Consider the following 23,513-nt stretch of genomic DNA (forward strand, 5'->3'; position numbering starts at 1 on the left):
AGCGGATTTTCTTGGGATTCTCGGGAATCTTAGGAGCACAAACGACCCTCGGGACTTGAGCAATGTGACCGGGACTTCGGGATAGCACGGGCACGGAAAACGATGCAAAAACGCAAGAGAGACGAGAGAGAATGCCCCTTTTCTTCGGAACCCTCGCATCCCTTTTATAGGGGGTGTGAACCGCCTCCGTACACGGGGCGTACGGGCGTACGCTGGGCGTACCCGTGCGTCACGCATGCACGCATCCTCGACTGCCTCAGACCCCCGGATGGGACTTGACATAGCTTCGCATAGGGTACGACGTGGACGATCCGAGGCCAAGGCCTTGAGTACGCTGGGCGTACTCGGGCGTGACTCAGCCTGCGGATAATACCAAAGTTTTCATTAAAATTTATATTTTTTAATATTTAATAAACTTCAAAAATTCATTTCTTCTTCATACGAACTCCATTTTCGATGTTCTTTATATCCACGCGTAGGTGAGACTATACTCTACAACTTTCGTTTAGATTCCGTCGGCAAATTTTGAAATTATTTTTGTTATTTATTTTTAAAAGGTCGCGGTAAGAAAATTTCTTTAAAAATTCATAACTTCATTATTTGATGTCTGTTTTTGCCAGACTTTTTACCGTTGAAAAACCATTGTCGAGACCTTCGATTCTCATTTAGGTCATTCTGGTCAAAAGTTGTTCGATCTCTGTTTCGAGTTTTTAGCTGTCCGTTGCTAAGCCGAACTTGGAAAATTTATAACTTTTTATACGAAGTCAGATTTGGGCTTTCTTTTTACGTACGATCACGGTTTATTGATATCTAACATAATAGGTAATTTAATTAGTGATTTTTGGATATTTTATTTTCGAAGTTAATTTCATTATAACGAGAATTGTTACAATACTTAACTTTTTAGGTCGTTTACATAGAGTTGAGATATCGGGTTGTCACAAGCACCATTTCTTTTTTCCTTATTTTGACCTTCCATATGTGAGGCAGTTGAAGTAACTAGAGTTGCTGAGGGATCAGTACCTGCAACATCGAAATCAACATAAACAGTAACAACAATAGTAGTTGGTGACACTGTTGTTGCTTGATCTTTTGTGACATCATGGGTTTTCTTGGGTCGTGATTCAGAAACCAAGGCATCTGGAGAAGAATTAGACTGATGTTGGTGGAAAAATATCACCAAAGGATTAGCTTAGGGGGATAGTAACATCTTCCAAGTTATTGAGGTGAGGTTCTTATGGAGAGTAATTCCGATTTTGCCACTCAAAAAATTTCTCATCTTTTCCCATTTTTTCCAAAGTGTCATAAATCTCAAACGAATCTTTCAAGATGCCCTCTTTATCAAGCATGGAATGTAAATCATCATTTTTTTAAAAGGGCCATGAGTCTATCGATTTTCAAAAGTAGTCTTAGGAAACTCAAATGTAAAAGACGGCTACCACCGCGACGCCTCTTTAATACGAACCATGAAATATGGTCATCAAACCAAATCTTAATCACCTCCGCAATGATTTCTTGGAAAGAAGTCAAGATAGAAATCTAGTTCTTATAGTTATCTTCGTCAAGATTGTCTTCAAGATGAGCAATAGTACCCCACTTAGCAATAATTTTCCTAAAAGCATCTTTGCTCCATGCACGTAAAGGCAAACTTTCAACCTCAACCCATACAAGTCGTTCTAAAGGCACAAATTATCTATCCCAAGTTCGTTTTTCCACAAACCAATGATTCAATATATTGCTAGCCAAAAAGTTTTTACACTATTATCTATTTGTGATTCAAACATTACCCATAAACCACCAACATGACGGATATCAAAATCCAAAAATCCTTCGTCATAACAAAGCATACAAACATTTGACAATGTGGAAAAATCTCTTAACTTTGACAAGGCATGTATGTTTTCTATCTTCCACAACAAAATCCCCCGAAGTGAGAAGCGAAACCCCCTCATATGAATTAAGTGGGAGGCTCGTTTTTCAAATTTAAAAGGTACTTGCTAAGAAGACAATGAAGGAATAACTTGTTTAGGAGTTCTTGGGGATATAGGAAAGAGTTTATGGTATCTAAACCAGGTCTCACATAGTTGTGTGATCATCAAATCATTGTTACATACACCAGAGAATCTAACAAAACCGAAACATTTACCCATTCACGACTTCTTATTTGAAATAAATACATCAACCACTTTTCCAATTCGATCACAAGCACGCCACAAATCAGCACACATAATGTAATCTGGAAAGTTTGTTATATAGGAGGTTACGTGAGGGCTTACATGATTTTTTTTAGTAGCTCGTCACCAGGCCACCATTAATTGGACAAACCAGAATGGTGAGGAAGAAGGGGGTTGGGTAAATTTTCTATTAGAAACATAATTTTTATACAGAGGGACATTTTGAGATACATTTTTTTTAACGGCAAACTAACTAATCTACTCCTAAATAACCACACATGTCTCCATCGAAACTTGAACCTCTAACTTTTCATATGAGATGGTCACTCCATACCGCTAGGTCATTAATCATCATCTATAAGTAATTTGTCGAAAAGACTAAGGATCAACATAGTCATTTTATTTAGAACATGAACCCATGCCATTATTAAAACCCCAACCCCCAATAAGGATCAAACTTGCAAAAATATAATATTTTGGACCTGATCCAAAAAAAAAAAAAAAAAAAAAAAAAAAAAAAAACATCTGAACACAGGGTCCAAAAATATAATTTATTCTTTCAATTAGTTATAAGCTTAGAATGACCTGCAACTAGGGTCATCACCAATCAGATATAGCTAAGAATCGACATAGATAATCTAAACATTAAACAAATGCTAGAAACTTCAACCATTGTGCATCCTACCAAAAAAATTACATACCAAAATTTATATTTTTACCATGCTACAAATAAAAAAGAATTATATATTTACTGGAAACACCGAAATTAATATTTTTACGATAATACGAACAGACAAGACCGAGACCTATTTTTTCTTTAAATTCATTTCATCCGTTGGATTTAGATCACTTTTGCAATCCTCTCTCAAAACTCTGAGTTTCAATAAGCTCGATTCCTAACATTCAAAAAAAGTTCAAATCACAAAAATCAAAATTGGTAAATATTTTGTAACACACTGAAAGAAATCCACTTTGTTGCATATTTTGGTAAAAATGTGTAAATTAGTTGCTTTATGATTTGTCCAAATATGGAGTTAAATGTACTTCCATTGATTTGTTTATTACGAGTTTACAACATCATATCCAACTTTCAAAATTTACATTTTTGACCAACATTTTAAATCTTATTACAAATTTTGTCCAAAATTTACACTTTTAGTGCAGATTTCAAAATTTTGTTACGAATTCATCGTAAATTAAGTTTTTTACATCTTTTTTAATGTACATACATTTTAGTTATTTAAAATTTTATTAAAAAAGGATGAATTTACCGATACCAACCAAGAAATAAAAATATAAGATGACTTTGTCATATAAGGACAAAGACGTTTTAAAAAAAAAGTGAACCACATCCGAATATCTTTTACTTATTTGCCCTTCATTACATTAATTTATTTAACCAAATTTGGGTTTCTTATCCATTGATCAAGAACAAAATCCTGGACATGAACAAAAATGGTAAAGTAGGATGTTTTTATAAAGATTGAAAACTTAATGAGTGAAGAAGAATGAAACTTACAAGTTGATTGCTCTCAAGGGCAAAAATGTCTTCCATATGAAGAAAAAAAGACCTCCACTTATATGTAAGATCATGCTCCAATTTTGAGAATTTACTTTGTTGCCCATATTTTCCAATTTCATTATTTCTGCTATATCTCTCAACCAAAATGCTAGCTTCTTTCTGGCTCTTTTTTATAGCTACACACAAAAGGAACGTATGAAATATGAATGCACATGAAAGAAAACAGCAAAATAGCAGATTTAAAAGTGAATATTTCAATATTTCATACAAACACACCAGCGATTCTGCCTTTGGTATCCTGGTAGTGGAGATCTGACCACATGTAAGCAGCTGATGAACAAAACAAAAACAGCTAATTAACAACTTTTGATCCAATAAATGAAGATGAATCTTTATAAATTACCTTTCATGCAAAAAGAACATGAACAAGCTTTGATGGAGTTCATAGCACCCTTTTGTTCTATGCATCTTTCTAAACAAGATGACCTAGATTCCTGGGACTCCAGTATTCTTGAAAAGTCTAGATAATCTCCTTTGTTGAAATCAGAATTGTCAGGAGTAAGATCATCGCCATTGTTGGTGCTTATGCTGGCTTCAACTCGTTCCTTTAAATTATTTTCATCGGAGTCGATTCTTTCATCGTTTTCTGTTTCTACTCTATCGAATAGCCTTGTGGGTAATGAAATGGGCGATGATCGGGTAGATAATCTCGCATCGTTACTAGATCTAGGAGTAGTATCAGAGTCGGCATTATGTCGAACACCTGGTGGATATGGTTCCTTGGTTTCACATGGTACCTTGGCTTTACGATCTATGGCATTCCCGTTTAACGAATCAATGTGGCTACATAAATGAGGCTTCAAAACAGAATCCACAATCTCTTTGTGGAAGTTTTCTTTTTTATAGTTCTCTTTTGTAAGACGTTCTTTCTTTCCAAATCGTAAAGCTTCATCACCCTCAGTGTTAACGCCTGATTTGGAAATCAACGAATACCCTCTCTTCCCAACAAAATTTGTAACATCTACCAAGGCAGACCGGGTCTTTGAAAACCCATCTGCACACATTTCCTCGTTCATAGCAAAATTATGCAGATACCAGTTAATCGGAGGAATATGGGATAAATACTAAATTGGCAAGGATTCTCCGCGAGGAGGGTTTTGGATATGGAACAGGGTCTCTCTAAATTAACTTTTAACTTTTTCGAAAAGTAAAAAAAATCAAAAAAGATATTAATGGAAAAGTTTTTTTAAAACAATTTTTGCCATGAACAAAACTAACTTTTTCAAAAGTTATGAAATTCTTTTTCTTTTTTTTTATTTTTTTTTATTTTTGTCTTTTAATTCTTAAAAATCTTAAAAACCAAGCCAAACACATCCTTTTAAAAAAAGTTGTTTTACAAAAATTTATTTTATAACAAAGACTTTTAATTCTAAAAAAGAATCTCAAACACATTCTAGGATTGAGACCATTACTTTTGAATAAAAATATTGAGGAAAAGCTTAGATAGTCTGATATACGTTTAGACCAACCGATATAGGCTTGTGGTCTATTTGGCCACGGAAATCCATTGTACACATTATCCCGACCATTCGTGTTCGGACGTGTTCATGATGAGTCGTTGTGCATACGACAAAAGAGGGTGATGAGTGGACGTTTCGGTGGTCAAAAACTTTAGTTTTTCTTTCATATATAAACATTACATATATAAAACAACAATTTTAAAACCTTTATACATTTAGACCATTCACTTTTACACTTTTTTTAAAAAAAAATATTTATGGATTTTATTAAGAATTTTAACTCGGATGACGGTGGAGAATTCATCTAAAAGCTTCTTCAACGTTGTGCAACACATTCACGATGAAGAAAGTTCGAATGTTTTAAATTCAAGAGCGGTTGTCAATCAAGATCGTCAAACCGCGCACGACATAGTGGTACGTGATTACTTTGTCGATAATTATCTTCACAATCACAACTCATTCCAACATTGTTTCTGTGTAAATAAAGCTATATTTTTACGAACAAAAACCTAATGCTAGAGGAATAAAGGGTTTTACTAGTATACAAAAATATACGGTTGCTCTTAGATTTTTGGGATACGGTATAGCCTTTGATGCATCCAACAAGTACTTCAAAGTATCCGAGAGGACTGCAATTGATTGTGTAGATTGGTTTTGTGCACATGTATATGAGGCTTTTCATGAAGAATATATATGTAAGCCTACTCCACGTGATATTGAGATGTTATATTTGGCGTATAAAGAGAGGCATGGATTTTCCGGAGTTACAGGGTCTAACAACGACATTAATGTTCTTAGTCGGTATCCTCTTTTCAACGATCTTTGGACCGACAAAGCATCTAATATGTCATTCACGGTGAACGGGAATTCGTACAAATATGGTTACTACCTTTGTAATGGGATATACCCTACTTATTCTGCATTTCTGAAGGGATACTCGATTCCTCGATGTGAAAAGACAAAGTTGTTCACAAAACGGCAGGAATCAGCGGGAAAGGATAATGAGGGGGCATTTCGAGTCCTCAAGCAGACATGACATGCAGTGAAATACGCTACACGACTCTGGGATATAGTCATAAAGATAGAATTAAAAGAACAGTCCAAGCATATATTATAATGCATAATATGATTATTGAAGATCAAGATCGAGCGATTTGCACGTATGACCCGAATGACATAGTCTTTCCGATTGAAGAGTTTGTACCCTGAATGATTGAACTTTTAGCACGAGTTGTTGAAATTTATAACAGTAAAACGTGTTTCGATCTTCAAGAAGATGTGGCGGAACATTTGTATCAACTAAACATGAACAAAGATTAGTTTTTTTATGTTTTTAATTTTGATGTTTGTTTTTTTTTTATTCTTGCCTTTTTAAGTAATATAGTTTTTTTTAAGCAATGTAATGTTTCTTTATTGAATGAAAAAATAGTTAAAAAAAAATATATGTTTTTATTGTATTTTAAAATTATATTTTTATTGTCTTTTTGAATTTAAAAAATTAAAAAAAATGATGTAGAGTGAAGTGGTAGTGGTGTATAGCCCATAGGTTTAGTGGTAGTTAGTGGTGATGATTTAGCACCCACCACTATAATGGGTAGTGGTGGGTATAATAAATGGTCTGAACGAGGAATATCATGGTCTATGTAGCCACCAACTACGAACAAGAACATTGGCCCAAGTGTGGTTGTGGCCTGCGGTCGTGGTGATTTGTGGTCCATTCAATGAATAACCACGGCCAATGAAATGCAATTTACTCTTTGTCTGTTTTGACTAGGCGTTGAACGGTTTTTTTTATGTTAAATATTTATTATTTTTTAAATAAACATTTACCTATAAATATCACAATATACAACCTAAATTTTGCCATAATTCTTCTCTTTCTCTATTTACCTACACAACTGTGTATTGTTTACAATCCAAATACCATAGATCTCAATCAAAATACCTTACCAAACTATTGAAACCGCAAAACGTTTTTGCGTTAGATACAACTCCCCTGTAACGCCCGTGTTTCTGGGCTTGCCATTTTTAGCAATGTAATAGTCTAGGTTAACCTTGTAACTCAACTTGAAATAATAAGAATGTATTATTTGTGAATTATTTGAATTATGTGATTTATGTGTGTATTTTCTTAATTTTTTAATTTAATGAATTAAGAATAAAATAAGCGTCAAAATTAAAGTGTGAGATAAGCCCGTCAAAATTAAAGTGTGAGATAAGCCCGACATCTTTGCATAAAGTTGTAGTGGTCGAAACAAGGATTCTGGAGATATAAGGAATGCCAAAATCCGAGTTATAACGAAGAAGTTATGACCTGTCGAAGTTTCGCGACAGAACCAACACGACGCCGAGTGACGTAAAATATGAATTTAAGATAGAGCTATATTTAGCCTTAGCGATCTAAACGAAAGTCGTAGATTTCGTTAAACCAAGAGCGTACAAAAAAGGACCGCCCAAATCTGACTTCGTATGAGGAAGTTATGATTTTTCTAAGTTTCGACTTAGCAGTATGCAGCCCGAATACTCGATTTGAGATCGAGCGGTTTTTAGCCGAAACAATCTAAATGAGAATTGAAGATCTTGTTGTTAGTAGCGAAACAATGAAAAGTTAGGCGAGAACGGACGTCAGACGAAGAAGTTATGAATTTATAACGAAGTTTTTCTGTCCCGGCCTTCTAAAAATAAATAATAAAAATAAAAGTCAAAATTAGCCAATGGAGTCTAAATGAAAGTTGTAGAGTATGGTTTGACCTTCGCGTGGATATAAAGAACGTCGAAAACGGAGCTCGTATGTGAAAGTTACGCAATTTAGAAGTTTGACAAGTCAATTACGCCCCGCGTAATTTGAGTACGCCCCGCGTAATCAGTCGGATGCAACTTGGCTGACCAATACTCGAGTGCCACCAGTCGACGCACGCAGTGACGTCAAAGTACGCCCCGCGTAACGCGAGTAAGCCCCGCGTACTGAGTACGCCCTGCGTAATTTGAGATTACGCCCCGCGTAATCCCAGACCCAGCAGCCTATAAATAGAACTCGAATTCAGCCATTTTCTCTTGTTCAAACTCTTCCCTCTCTCTAAGTTTTGCCTCGTTTTGCGTGTCGTTTATGCCCCAAAGCCCCGGTATCATTCCCGAGCCCCGAAGCAAGATCCGAAGCCCCGAGGATCCCGAAGAGCGTTATTCCCGAGCTGAAACGCTGCCCGCGAGGAGCCCGGTTTTGTGAAGATCTTCCAGATCTACGGAGAAACACCTCTTCTACAAGCCATAGTGCTGCCCGATCATCTTCTGATCAGGTGAGTGTGTAGTTATTTTCATTCCAACGCAATATTATGAAGTATTTCATATAAAATACGTGTTATGTGTATATATTTGGTTGTTATACGTGTGAGTGTATATTCACCCTCTTCTATCTTATAGATCTAATGTATTCTCTATGAAATACGTGTTATGTGTGCATGCCTCATCTGTTATGTGGAATATGTATTGCTTAAAGCATGTTATACAGGTTTTTAAACAATGTATAAAAATGTATATTTTTATCTACTAATATGTTGGGTAGAACATGGGTAGGTAATTGGTGTGTAATAAACAGATGAGAGGCCTCAGTGTTATTGGTGTTATTCTAGTCATTCAGCAGAGTATGGATGATGACCACGGACTATTCTAGACTATTCTGTGGAACACTAGCAGGCTCATTACCTGTAGGTTTTGTGAACGACGTGTTCACCGGTGTACTCTATCCCCCACATGGTTGCCTTTAGGACACTTAATGTTGAGGAAGCCCCTCTGCAGTAATGTCCGTCCCGATGAAAAATCCTGAAATAGGTTCCTTATAATAGACGTTATTTTTAGGAACGTAAGGTGAGGATAACGGGAATGGGTAATCGGGTTTATTGTTGATTGTTGAATGTTGAAATTAAATATAATTATTGTGGGTTGAAAACCCTATATGCTCACCAGGCTCCCAAGCCTGACCCACTCAGTTGATTTATTTTACAGGAAGTGGCGCAAGAGCTTAAGATGGGCAAACATCAAGTTGTTTTGTTTACAAGTCTGTATATGTATATATTTGTTGAATGACTTGTAATGCTATCGTTTATGCTTTATGATCTGTATCGGAACATGACATCCCGACTTTTGAATATGAAATGAAATCATATGTCTTATGAAATGTTTTGATAAATATCTATTTTATCATGTTTTGTTTTTGGGAACAAATTCCGCATCTCTTTTAAAAATTAAAAGGATTTACTCTGAAAATTATTTTAAAAAGCATAAATGAAATCGGTCTTTTCTGGCCAGGATTTACTCTGAAAATTATTTTAAAAAGCATAAATGAAATCGGTCTTTTCTGGCCAAGATATGGTGCCATGGACAAAAGAGGAAGAAAAGAAGTAAGCACAAGCATGGGTATCGGCTTCCCAAGACCTTATAGAAGAAGATAGTTAAACCTTTAATTGTTTGTGGCATGATGCGACATCGACCTCCGGCTAGCCCTCTAGTCTTCTACTGCAGCGGAGATTTGGACAACACAGAGCAAAACCGTTAGAGCCGCCCCAGGGATTGTACCCCGGGAGCGGACTCTGACGATCAAGTTAGATCAGCTAGTAGATCTGAGATGGATCTCCTTAGCTGGAGAGAACCATCTTGGTATTGGTGGTGGTGTATGGTGGCTGACGGCGGCGGGTGGTGGCTAAGCCACCCGGCCGGAGTAAAGTGTGGCAGCTGAGCCATAGGGGATGTCTAGGGAAAAAGTCCTCCTTCATAGAGGAGGCACTATTCTACTTATAGTGTACAATTAGGTCAAGGGGAATTAGGTCAGGCCTTGGGCCAGCCCAATTCAGGCCCAACTAGCAAGGAGTTGGGCAACGCCGCCTGGAGTCGCTAGGATGGTCTGGCGGGCGCACACCAGGAGAGGCCGACAAGGGGACGCCAGGCAAAGGAGTGTCATGTCGGGCCGGCAGGAGAGTCCCCAGCAGGGCTGGCAAGGGAGTCCCTGTGACAACGCGAAATTTATTCCGTCACTTTTAACCCCTTCTTCCGTTAATAAGCTTCGCTTTATTAAATTGTCCGTTAACCTTTGGATTGGTTAATTAATTTGGGAGTTTTATAAAGACTTGGTAAAGGTTGAAAACAAATTAGAAACACCCTCACTAATCCCTTGAAAAGTTCTAGTTTCAACCAAGTCGAAATACGACCACTAAATCGGGTGCGACCAAAAGCCCCGTTTAACAGCAGTATCGGGTAGATTTCCACTAAGCCTCAACTCAAGCCCTTATATAAGGGAGAGAAAACTTCATTTCCACCCTTTTTTCACTCTCTCTCTACACTTTCTCTCTACAACTCGTTTTCGAGCCAAAAACACCCGTTTCGAGCCCCAAACTAATAAGAACTCTATCCTAACTTGTTGTATAGCTTAGTTAACATGAAAATTCGTGTTTAACACACCAAATAGGGGTAAGATTATGTGTTTACGGCCCAAGAACACTCTTGGACCATGAACACCCTTAAATGGGGTTTTTAAGCCCCAAAACCCCTCTAAACTACCCCTAAGGCTTAGATATGGCTAAATGACTTATGGAAACGGACTTAGAACACATAGAACTGACATTTTGGGGAGTAAACTTGAGTTTACTGCCCAAGAACTTGCTTGGGCCATAAACTCCTCTTCATGGGGAGTAAACGCAAGTTTAAGTGTAGAAATGCCCCTAAACACCTCCTATGGCCTTGGAAAAATGTCTAGAAGCAATCCCACGGATGTAAATGCTTTAAACATTGAAGAAACCAAGGAAATAGGAGTTTACGGCCGTAAAACCCCCTAGGAAAGGTCCATGGGCCGTAAACTCCTAATTGGTGCCCAAATGATGCCTAAACTCCCATTTGACTTGGAAAAATACATAGAACTTTATTCTCTACCATTTAGGACCTCAAAACACAAAAGGAAAGGGTGAGTAGGAGTTTACGGCCGTAAACTCCATGTTTACTGTCGTAAACTCCCTAAAATGGTGCATTTGAGGCCTTAAACCCTTTATAAATCCTAGATTTGAGCCTAACATAATTCCACAAGTGATATAAGGCCTTTTAGCATCCTAGAACACCCTCACCATGAGTTTACGACTATAAACTCATGGGGAGTTGTGTCATACCCCCCAAACCGGAACGGCGGAAACGTTCGGGGGCGGATGACTTCATGTAGTAACGTAACAAATGAATACATAGTAAAGAAAGCAATACAACCATCATATATATAATTGAAAGTTTACATTTGTTTAAAAGTATACATGTTCAAAATCAATTACATAATGATGTCAAAACATGAAATTAAACTGGCGCCGCAGCGTCCCTTCTTCAAAATCCGTTTGTTACCTGTAATTATTGAATCCCTGGGACATACAAGTAGTTTTGAAAGAGTAGATCAACATTTAAGCTGGTGAGTTTCATAAGTACTTAATGATAATTTTTGTATGAAATGAAATGTTTTTGTTCGTTGTTTGCATGTTCCTAGAAAATCCTATATTTTCTACTAGTATACTTGTAACCTTCTTTCACGACAAATGCTTGTTTCTAGTAAATGTATGTAAGTATAAAGATTTCAATTTGTCTGAAAAACTCCGTAAATCATTGTGTTTTTAATACCCCATGTGAGTTTTATAACCATACTATTGACAAGGAATGCCTATACACAACGTTCTTCAGGCGTTGGAATATTCTGACGTTTGTCACCCCAAAAGGTGAACTGTAGCTAACAGTCAGGGCGCGGGTTGTCAAGCCCGTATAGATCTATACACAAACACCATGCTCCCCCTCCAAGGGATTCTGGTATATAATACAGGACTTGAAATGTGTACTCGAACGTACGTGAAGTTAATGTCTCACAAAACTTAGTATAAAACAAATTTACGTATGAAAATGTTCATTAGTCATTGTATATGAAAGTAGCTTATCGTAATAGTATTTCCATGTATGTAAAATTCGTAGTATTCTCGTGAAAACTATACTTAAAGTTTTCTAAAAGTGTGTTTCATTTGTTAAATAAACCCTTAGTGAAAATGTTCACTTGTTATGAAAAGTGTAGTTTTTGTAGTGCCAAAACCGACACACCGAATGTAATATAAGCAAAGTATATGATTTATATAAATACCTAAATCGTTTCTCATTTCAAAAGATAAAATGTTGTCGTGTTATACTATAAAAGATTTCCTTTAATAGTTTCAAATCACATATGATTCCTTTGATAAAACGCGTAAAGTGAAAGTTTATATAACACCCGATAATAACTGGGTGTTTTACTTGTATTCCCCCCCCCCCCCCCCCGCCCCTTAAAAGCATGTAAAAGTACTCATAAAAAAACGTGAATTATAGGGGTATGAACTCACTTGTAAGATCGGAGGTTGCGAGATGAAAAACCGGACAAAGTTTCGGCTTGCGAAAGTGGATTTCCTCGGGATTCTCGGGAAGCTCGAGGGCACGAACGACCTTCGGGACTCGAGCAAAGTGATCGGGGCTTTGGGGTAGTGCGGGACCGGAAATCGAGGCAATATCGTGAGAGAAATGAGAGAGACGGGGTGTTTTTCCCGGAACCCTCGCACCTCTATTTATAGGGGTCTGAGAAGCCTCGGTACGCGGGGCGTACTCGTGCGTCACGCGTGACCGAGTCCTCGACTGCCTCGCTTCGGATGGGACGGGTCGGACTGCTCGCATAGGGGTGATGTAAACGAACCGAGACCAAGGCCTGCGCGTACGCGGGGCGTACGGGGTTACACGGCGTGTAACTCGGATGAGTACGCTGACTCCCCCTTCGGATAATACCGAATTTTTTTATTTAAATAAATATATAATTTATTTAATAAACTTCAAAAATTCATATCTTCTTCATACGAACTCCGTTTTCGACGTTCTTTATATCCCCGCGATGGTGAGACCATACTCTACAATTTCGTTTAGATTCCGTCGGCAAATTCCGAAATTATTTTTATTATTTATTTTTAAAAGGTCGCGGTAAAAAAATTTCTTTAGAAATTCATAACTCCTTTATCTGACGTCGGTTTTTGCCAGACTTTTTACCACTGAAATACCATTGATGAGACCTTCGATTCTCATTTAGGTCATTCTGGCCAAAAGTCGCTCGATCTCTGATTCGAGTTTTTAGTCGTCTTCCGTTAATCCGAACTTGAAAAATTCCTAACTTTCTTATACGAAGTCGGATTCGAGCCTTCTTTTTACGTACGATCATGGTTTAATGACATCTATCATAAAAGGTAATTTAACTAGTGATTTTTGGATATTTTATTTTCGAAGTAAATTTTATTACAATTAACGTGGTTACAATACTTGACTTTTTAGGTCGTTTACATGTAGTTGAAATATAGGGTTGTCACATCATCCCCCGTTAGAGGGAATTTCGTCCCGAAATTTAAAGCAAGAAAGATACAAGTGAATCATAGAAAAAGATGCGGGTACTTTTGTTTCATCTGATCCTCGCATTCGCATGTGAATTCAGGTCCTCGCTTGGTGTTCCAACGGACTTTCACGATAGGTATGCGGCTTTGTTTTGTTTGTTTGACCTCTCGGTCCATGATTTCTACCGGTTCTTCCACGAAGTTGAGGCTCTCGTTCATCTCGATCTCGTCGAGTGGGATAACAAGAGTCTCATCGGATAGACACTTTTTCAAATTCGATACGTGGAAGGTTGGGTGTATGTTACTAAGTTCACGTGGTAGATTAAGTTTGTAAGCTACAGGGCTGATTCTGGCGAGAATCTCGAAAGGCCCTATGTACCTTGGGTTTAGGTTTCCACGCTTTCCAAAGCGTATCAAGCCTTTCCATGGCGAGACTTTTAATAGAACACGGTCCCCTACTTGGAATTCCAAAGGTTTTCTCCGTTGATCAGCGTAGCTTTTCTGTCGGTCTTTAGATGCTTTCAGTCATTCACGAATCTGAATGATTTTCTCTGTTGTTTCTCGTATGATTTACGGACCGGTGAGAGTGCTTTCAGTATCTCGTCCTTTAGCTAATTGTGTGTCGCCAACTTCAGTCCAGCACAGAGGGGATCTGCACTTGCAGCCATAGAGGGCTTCGAATGGAGCAGCCTTTATGCTTGTATGATAATTATTGTTGTATGAGAATTCGACAAGAGGTAAGTGGATATCCCATGCCTTTCCAAAGTTAATCACACAGGCTCTCAGCATATCCTCCAAAGTTTGTATCGTTCTCTTACTTTGTAGGTCTGTTTGTGGATGGTAGGCTGTACTCATGTCCAATCTAGTCCCTAGGGAACTTTGTGGTGACTGCCAGACTCTTGATGTAAATCTACTATCTCTATCGGAGATAATGGACATCGGAACCCCATGCAATCGTACTATTTCCTTTATGTAAGTTCTTGTAAGCCTCTCCATCTTGTCAGTCTCCTTGATTGGCAGAAAATGCGCGGATTTGGTTAATCTATCGACGATGACCCATATGGTATCAAGTTCACCCGTTGTCTTGGGTAACTTGGTTATGAAATCATTAGTGATCCGTTCCCATTTCCATTCCGGTATCTCTGGTTGTTGTAGTAATCCTGAAGGTTTCTGGTATTCGACCTTAACCTTGGCGAAAGTAAGACATTTACTTACAAAGGTAGCAATCTCTGCTTTCATGTTAGGCCACCAGTACAGTTTCTTAAGATCCAAATACATTTTATCTGAACCTGGGTGAACGGAATACATTGTGTTGTGCACTTTAGTCATGACCACATCCCTGAAACCACCATGTCTTGGGGTCCAGATGCGGTCCATGAGATAATAGGCTCCGCCACCCTTGACTTCTAGATTCTTTTCCATTCCTCTCAAGGATTCACCCGTCACATGCTTAGGTTGTAAAGCTTCCAGTTGAGCCTCTTTAATTTATGTGGATAAGTGGGAATGGATGGTCATATTCAGAGATTTGACTCTCCGACCAGTGTACTCTTTTTGACTGAGGGCGTCAGCTACTACATTGGCCTTGTCAGGATGATAACGAATCTCGCATTCGTAATCATTGAGCAACTCAACCCATCGTCGTTGTCGCATGTTAAGCTCCTTCTGATCGAAAATGTGTTGAAGGCTATTGTGGTCGGTGTAAATATTACTCTTTGTTCCGTACAGGTAGTGTCTCCAGATCTTCAAAGCAAATACCACTACTCCCAACTCTAGATCGTGTGTCGTATAGTTTACTTCGTGGGTTTTAAGCTGACGGGAGGGATAAGCAATAACCTTCCCTCGTTGCATAAGAACACAACCAAGCCCTTGATTCGATGCATCGCAATACACCACAAAATCCTCTATCCCTTCGGGGAGGGATAGTACTGGTGCAGTGCATAAGGCTTGCTTCAGAGTTTGGAACGCCTTTTCTTGTTTTGTTTCCCAGTCAAAGACCACACCTTTCTGGGTTAACGTAGTAAGAGGTTTCGCGATGCTAGAGAAGTTCTTTATGAATCGGCGATAGTAACCAGCTAGATCAAGAAATTGACGAATCTCAGTGGGTGTCTTTGGTGCCGACCAGTTCTCAATGGCCTTAATTTTGGAGGGGTTCACGTGTATTCCTTTTTCGCTAACAACGTGGCCCAAGAATTCGACTCTTCGAAACCAAAATTCACATTTAGAGAACTTCGCATAGAGCTTCTCTGATCGTAGTGTTTCTAAGACCTTCCGTAGGTGTTGACTATGTTCTTCCTTACTTCGGGAGTAGATAAGTATATCATCGAAGAATACAATGACAAATTGATCCAAGTAAGGACGACACACTCTATTCATTAGATCCATGAATACTGTCGGTGTGTTGGTTAATCTGAACGGCATTACTACAAATTCGTAGTGTCCATAACGGGTTCGGAAGGCTGTCTTGGGAACGTCTTCTTCTAGCACTCGTAATTGGTGATATCCGGATCGTAGATCTATCTTTGAGAAGTATCTCGCTCCTTGAAGTTGATCAAATAGTTCATCAATGCGGGGTAGAGGGTAACGATTTTTGACAGTGAGTTTGTTCAACTCTCGGTAGTCGATGCACATCCGAAACGATCCATCTTTCTTCTTTATAAACAAGACCGGTGCTCCCCAATGTGAGAAACTTGGTCTGATGAATCCTTTTTGGTGTAGTTCGTTAAGATGACTGGAAAGTTCTTGCATCTCTGCTGGTGCCAGACGATAAGGCGATTTTGCTACAGGGGTAGCCCCTGGAATTAAGTCGATTTTGAACTCGACTTGGCGTTGTGGTGGTAATCCCGGTAGTTCTTCTGGAAAGATATCGGGCAAATCCTGTACCTCCGGGATGCTGTTTATATCTTTTACCTCTTGACTCGTATCGACGATTTGTGGGAGAAATGCCTGATAATCCTTCCGCAAACACTTTCGAGCCTGGATGCACGAAATGATGCGAAGGTTTGTACTTGATTTGTCATCGTAGATCACTATTGTTTCATGGTTAGGAAGATTTAGCCGAACGTCTTTTTCAAAGCACATGATGTCGGCGCGAAGAGGGCTTAACCAATTCATCCCAAGTATAACATCGAAACTTTTTATGTGGACTGGCATAAGGTTAATTGGGAAGGAGTGACCGTCTAAAGTTAATGTACAACCCATGTATATGCAATTAGTATTTTCCGTTTTCCCATTTGCCATTTCTACAGTGAATGATTCTTCTAACATGCTAGGTTTATGTGTAAGTAAGTGAATAAAGTTTTGGCTCACAAAGCTTCTCTCCGCTCCGCTATCGAATAGGATGCATGCATATGAATTATCAAGAAGAAACGTACCAGCAACTACTGTAGGATCAGCTACGGCTTCCTCGTGATCAATAGCTAATACCCGTCCCACTCCGCCAGTATTTGCTGCCTTTGGGCAGTTTCTTTTGTAGTGTCCCACCTCGCCACAACCGTAGCAGGCTTGGCCTACACCAACACCGGGAACTTGAGTGATCGGTTTTGCGGGGGCCTTGCAGAAATGGGCAGTGTGACCCTTTCTATTGCAGTTGGAGCACTGCATTTCCCGACATGGTCCGTGGTGGTGGTAGTTGCACTTGGTGCACTTTGGGAGGTTGCCTACATAAGGCTTTGTTGGGTAGAGACTTGTAGGAACGGTAGTAGGTACCGTCGCAGCGTTCACGGTAACCACTTGTTGTTTCTTCGATGATTCTTGGGAAGATCCACCCTTTCCCTTATTCCACCCTCTCTTCCTGTTGTTGTTGTTGTTATTGTTGTTTCCCTTGTGTGGTTCTGGTGCAGAAGTTGCTGAGTGTTGATGATTTCCGTAATCAATGAGCGATTGTGCCAGCTCTTTGGCACTTTCAAAGGTGTCAGGTTTGGAAGTTAACACGCTTGACTGAATTTGGGGCGACGGTCCCCAAATGTATCGCTCTATCTTCTTGCTCTCGGGAGCAATCATATCCGGGCAAAGGATTGCCAGCTCGCAGAATCTATTGGTATAAGTTGCTATGTCAGTACCAATCATTCCTAGAGTCTAGAGTTCGTGCTCGAGTTTTTGAATCTCTCCTCGTGGACAGTACTCCCTCATCAACATGATTTTCAAGCTCTCCCAGCTTATCGAGTTTGCCACTATCAGGGTAAGTACCTTAACATGGCCGTTCCACCAAGTTAAAGCCCTATCAGTAAATGTGTAAGTTGCAAACTTGACCTTGCTGTGCTCGGGGCAAGTGCAGATTTCAAACACTGATTCCGTTCTTTCAATCCACTACCTTAAAACCATCACACCACCCGTTCCATTAAACATCCGGGGCTTAGCATTTGTGAATTCTTTGTAGGTGCACTCCCGGGGTTGTCCATGACTATCGCCATGGTTGGAAGGATGCATGCCAATTCCCGAACCCCTAGTAACAGGAGTATTGATCTATGACATGGCAGCTGCAACTGCTTCCTGGAACGTGACAACATCAAATTGAGGAGGTGGAGGTGGTGGTATCGGTGTTTCGTTGTTAGGGTTACGTCTGGTATTCCTGTGTGGCGACATCTTTAACTATACATTTAAAGGATGATGATATGGATAAGAATAAGTGAATAATAAATGTGTCTCATGAACTAAATTGCTATAGTTCAACAATAGATGATAGTATGAGTTTTACAAAATAGAAGAGCGAAGGTTATTCGTAAATCCGAATATATGAACAAGCATATTGTTTTTCCATAGTATTTTAAAGATTGAATGTGATACCCAACGTAGTAGTAATAGCGTGCGAATTATATTAATATAATAGATGATACAACGATCACGAAAATTTGAACCTTAAACGGGTCTCCGATTACATGAATTTAAAGGAAGTAAAAACTTTTAGCCGAAGTCCTATCTTATAACAAAATTTGAGGTTTTCACAAGTACTACTTGCGACGTGTGTTGCGCTTGGAGCTCCATTCTGCATCTGATTGCTTTGACTCCATAAGACGCCTATCGAAGGCGGCTTGTTGTTCCCTTAATTCTACAAAGGCTGCATTCGCTTGTGCTTGGAATGCTTCGGCGCGGAGGTGGATGTCGTTCTGCAACATATCCAGGCGGCAGATATCGGCTGCATGGACTTGTACTTCCGCGTTGACCTCTCGGATTCGGTTTGCTTGAACCCCCGATTGGTAGGACTGGTTGGCCAGTTTACCTACCACTGCTGGAAGTGCTCGGTCGGTTGAACCTCCATCCCTGATGTCGTAGAAGTCTTGACACATTCCATAGGGAGAGTGTATCCCTTGTTGTTGGCTCCAGTGGATGAGGTGACTTCCCCAAACGGGAGTCGGTCCTAGAAAGTTCCTCCTAATGGGTGGAGAGTTGATTATTTCCGGTTCTGAGTCTGTCCCAGAGTCGTCCCCTCCATCCAAATCAATGGGCTCTTCGTCCTCTTCCGGATCCTCTTCAATCCATCCTCCGTTGCCTTGTTGTGGTAGTAGGGGCCTCCATTCGGGTGAAATCAAGCCATTTGACTATACGAGAATAGGGTTATAAGATTTGAACAAAACTTGAGACATGTAATATTAATTACTCTAGTGTATGCACCAAATACTCCTATAGTATTTAAATTGTACGTTAGTTACTAGTGTCTATTTTGTTAAGTTTTGACTTGTTGCTCACTACGATCATTCCTTGATATACGTTAGTCAAATTTCGGATAAACATAGTTGATCAGGCTATATTCGTCCCAAATTTGATTACATATCTCGAGAATTAATCGTAGTGTCCAACTTGTCTTAATACTTTTTGTATAGTTCTTATCATAAAAATGTGTCGTTTGTATGCATGTATTTCAGATTTTTATAACCCAAAATAATCTATTTATGTGAAATAAAATTTTAGGTACAAAAACTTTTGTCAGAGACTTTGAGTCCCTAAGCATTTATAGTTTGTATATCTTATAAGGTTCGATATACTTAGTTCACTATAAACATTGCTCTGATACCAATCTGTCACACCCCCAAACCGGAACGGCGGAAACGTTTGGGGGCGGATGACTTCATGTGGTAACGTAACAAATGAATACATAGTAAAGAAAGCAATACAACCATCATATATATAATTGAAAGTTTACATTTGTTTAAAAGTATACATGTTCAAAATCAATTACATAATGATGTCAAAACATGAAATTAAACTGGCGCCGCAGCGTCCCTTCTTCAAAATCCGTTTGTTACCTGTAATTACTGAATCCCTGGGACATACAAGTAGTTTTGAAAGAGTAGATCAACATTTAAGCTGGTGAGTTACATAAGTATTTAATGACAATGTTTGTATGAAATGAAATGTTTTTGTTCTTTGTTTGCATGTTCCTAGAAAATCCTATATTTTCTACTAGTATAATTGTAACCTTCTTTCACGACAAATGCTTGTTTCTCCCGTGAGGACAGAAATCGAGGAAATATCGTGAGAGAAATGAGAGAGATGGGGTGTTTTTCTCGGAACCCTCGCACCTCTATTTATAGGGGTCTGAGAAGCCTCGGTACGCGGGGCGTAGTCGTGCGTCACGCGTGACCGAGTCCTCGACTGCCTCGCTTCGGATGGGACGGGTTGGACTGCTCGCATAGGGGCAACGTGGGCGAACCGAGACCAAGGCCTGCGCGTACGCGGGGCGTACGGGGTTACACGGCGCGTAACTCGGATGAGTACGTTGACTCCCCCTTTGGATAATACAAGGTTTTTGATTTAAATAAATATATAATTTATTTAATAAACTTCAAAAATTCATATCTTCTTCAAACGAACTCCGTTTTCGACCTTCTTTATATCCCCGCGAAGGTGAGACCATACTCTACAACTTTCGTTTAGATTCCGTTGGCAAATTCCTAAATTATTTTTATTATTTATTTTTAAAAGGTCGCGGTAAGAAAATTTCTTTAGAAATTCATAACTCCTTTATCTGACGTCAGTTTTTGCTAGCCTTTTTACCGCTGAAATACCATTGATGAGGCCTTCGATTCTCGTTTAGGTCATTCCGGCTAAAAGTCGCTCGATCTCTGATTCGAGTTTTTAGTCGTCTTCCGTTAATCCGAACTTGAAAAATTCCTAACTTTCTTATACGAAGTCGGATTCGAGCGTTCTTTTTACGTACGATCATGGTTTAATGACATCTATCCTAAAAGGTAATTTAATTAGTGATTTTTGGATATTTTATTTTTGAAGTAAATTTTATTACAATTAACGTGGTTAGAATACTTGACTTTTTAGGTCGTTTACATGTAGTTGAAATATCGGGTTGTCACAAGTTGTCCCAGGGCCATGAACTCTATAAAGAGTTTACTCTTGAAGAGTAAACTCCCTATTTAAGACATACACACCCTTAGATGTTACTCGGGACACTCCAAACACTTAACCAAAGTGTTTTCCGCACTTTAGGATACATATACGTGTTTAATTAATATTATATTTGCTAATTGTATGTAAACATATGTTGTCATATGTTTAATACGTCACTAAGTGTGTTCAAGTCTTTACTTGACACCGAGCACCCAATTGGCACCTTCGTCGGATCCACTTACATCAGTTGAGTTCATACCCCTGAATTAACCTTTTAAATGTTTTTTTACATGCTTTTATGGGGGGAATACAAGTTAAACATACCCGTTATCATATCAATCACATGTGATTGATAACCCACATGCACAAGGATTCATTACACTATCAACTGTTTTACCAAGTATGATACTGTAAATGGTTTTCTAAAATGTCTCTATGTATTCAAAGCTTTTCTCAAATTGCCTCTCGTGCTATATGTTTTATTTCAAACTCTATTACAACAGCATTTTAATCAAAGGTTTTCTCTACTTTATCAAAGTTATAATCAAAACTTGTTTATGAATGATTTTCTTAAGCATAAAAGTTTTCATCAAAGTTTTCTTCCATGTTTGTATACTACCACTTTGTTAGATACTACTGCTTCACTATACTTCTACCTAGTTAAATACTACTATTTTGTTAATGCTTTTACTTCACGATACGCTTCTACTTGTTAACGCTTCTACTTCGAGATACGCTCCCACTTATTTACACTCCTACTTTATTTATGCTACTACTTCACGAATCACTCCTACTTTATTTATGCTACTACTTCACGAATCACTCCTACTCTATTTATGTTACTACTTCACGAATCACACCTACTTTATTAATACTACTACTTCGTAAACACTTATACCTTATTAAAACTTCTACTTTAAGAAACGCTTCTACTTCTTAAAATACATCTACTCTGTTAATGCTTCTACTTAGTTAAATGTATGCCTGTGCTTGTATAGTTATATAAATAATGTTTAAAGCACTTAAGAAGGCTTGTTCGCCCCATTTCCTTTTTTTCGTTGAGATGTGGTCTGGTGGAATCGGATATCCGTCTGAAGGTCGTTTGATCATTAATTATATATTATGTATACAAGCATAGATATATAGGATTACATCGATCAGTTCACTTCGCCAGGGTAAAAAGGGCATCCTCCCTGTAACTCCCCGTTCTTTAAGTGTTTAATTATAAGTCCCTGAGATTTAAGAGGACGTGTAATTTTGGTCCTTTTTGCGAGAAATGAGTTCATCCAGGAAGGTTTCGGGCTGGTGTATGTGTTAGAAGCATTTGGGCTTCCGTCACACCCGTATGAATGTAAAGTTATTTGGGAGCGGGTTTAGATTAGAGGAGTTGGGGTGTTTTGAAGATGATTATTGTTTATAGTTCTTTGTGGAATAAGAGGGAAATGGTCCCATGCATGCATGTTTTTAATCTTGAAGTTTGGCTGGGTACGCCCAGCGTAATTGGGTGAATGATGCGTGTCGGCCGGGTGAGTACGCCCAGCATACTAGAGGTACGCACAACGTACTCTCAGAAACTCCAAACCCTAATTTAGGGTCAGCCACTATATAAGGAACATGTTGGCTCACCCCTTAGCCTCCTTATACTCATGCTTAACCCTAGAAAACCCTAGAAGACCCGTATTCCTCCATTGTTGGGTGTGTTTGACCTTGGAAAACTCTTCTTGGCAAAAGAAAGGCTTGAAGGAGAAAAGAGAAGCTGTTAAAGAAGAAAAAGAACGTGTGGGGCTTGTAGATCTAAAGAAATACCACCCTTTGGAGTTTGTTTGAAGTATAAAGCTTCTTGCTTGACCTTCATATTGCATAGATCTATGTATTTTGATGCTTTGTCACCATTCTTGTCCCAAAAGTCCTCACCTTGTATATTTCGATTTGGTCAAGATTATCTATCCTTTCAGACCTTTGGAGAGGTCTTGAGTGATAAAAATGAGGTCCCAAGGGCTGTTGTTGTTCCATGTATGAGATATATAGGTCTTAATGGATTAAGACCTTGGATTGAGAGCTTAAGGACGTCCCAAGTGATAAAGTTTGCGACTTTATGAATTCTAGTCGTATTTGACCTATGGATCTGAAGTTTAGGCTTAAGAGCTTAAGCCATTAAGAGGTTAGAAAGACTTAAGGAATCTCGCCGTTACGCCCCGTGTAACCTTCGAGTACGCCCCGCGTAGCGGGCTAGTGCCCCGTTTTCTTTTGGTGATCATTGCAGTACGCCCAGCGTACCAAGGAGGGTACGCCCAGCGTACTCCTCCTGTGGACTTTAATTTTGGGCCATTTGTGGGTTGTTGGTGTTTGGGCCAAGTCTGGAAATTATGAATAAAGTATTTTGTGCCCAATTAATGTTATGGACATTGGATCTAGGCCCATTTGGTGAAGTGGGCCCAATTTGGTAAATTGGGCCAATGTTGGACTTTGTGTTAGAATTGTACTTTGGTCTTGGCTCGATAAGTGGAAGTATGTTTGACCTAATGCTTATGCTTGTTATATTGGTTAGTTCGGGATTTGC

At 38.9% G+C, this 23,513-nt stretch overlaps 2 protein-coding genes across 2 annotated transcripts; one reads left to right on the forward strand and one right to left on the reverse strand.

The window, feature by feature from the left end:
* Window positions 1-2,813: 2,813 nt before the first annotated feature.
* Window positions 2,814-4,860, reverse strand: LOC144997244 (uncharacterized). The gene is made up of 4 exons (XM_078957102.1): window positions 4,100-4,860; window positions 3,973-4,026; window positions 3,694-3,872; window positions 2,814-3,070 (listed from the first exon to the last, which is right to left on the reverse strand). The coding sequence occupies exons 1-4, from the start codon at window positions 4,770-4,772 to the stop codon at window positions 2,981-2,983; spliced, it is 996 nt and encodes a 331-aa protein (XP_078813228.1). The 5' UTR covers window positions 4,773-4,860; the 3' UTR covers window positions 2,814-2,980.
* Window positions 4,861-5,501: 641 nt separating this feature from the next.
* Window positions 5,502-6,252, forward strand: LOC145045463 (uncharacterized). Its single transcript, XM_078993785.1, has 2 exons — window positions 5,502-5,630; window positions 5,704-6,252. The coding sequence occupies exons 1-2, from the start codon at window positions 5,502-5,504 to the stop codon at window positions 6,250-6,252; spliced, it is 678 nt and encodes a 225-aa protein (XP_078849911.1).
* Window positions 6,253-23,513: the final 17,261 nt, after the last annotated feature.

The sequence above is a fragment of the Lactuca saligna genome, chromosome 5 (assembly GCF_052625555.1).
Source record: "Lactuca saligna cultivar CGN05327 chromosome 5, ASM5262555v1, whole genome shotgun sequence".
Taxonomy (NCBI): Eukaryota; Viridiplantae; Streptophyta; class Magnoliopsida; order Asterales; family Asteraceae; genus Lactuca; species Lactuca saligna.

Excerpts from the sequence above, each read along its gene's own strand:
- LOC144997244 (XM_078957102.1), bottom strand. The coding sequence starts at position 4,772 with ATGAACGAGGAAATGTGTGCAGATGGGTTTTCAAAGACCCGGTCTGCC. Across the intron at positions 3,873-3,972 it reads TACCAAAGGCAGAATCGCTG|CTATAAAAAAGAGCCAGAAA; the intron begins GTGTGTTTGTAT and ends TTTTGTGTGTAG. Across the intron at positions 3,071-3,693 it reads CCCTTGAGAGCAATCAACTT|GAATCGAGCTTATTGAAACT; the intron begins GTAAGTTTCATT and ends TTTGAATGTTAG.
- LOC145045463 (XM_078993785.1), top strand. The coding sequence starts at position 5,502 with ATGACGGTGGAGAATTCATCTAAAAGCTTCTTCAACGTTGTGCAACAC. Across the intron at positions 5,631-5,703 it reads AAACCGCGCACGACATAGTG|CTATATTTTTACGAACAAAA; the intron begins GTACGTGATTAC and ends GTGTAAATAAAG.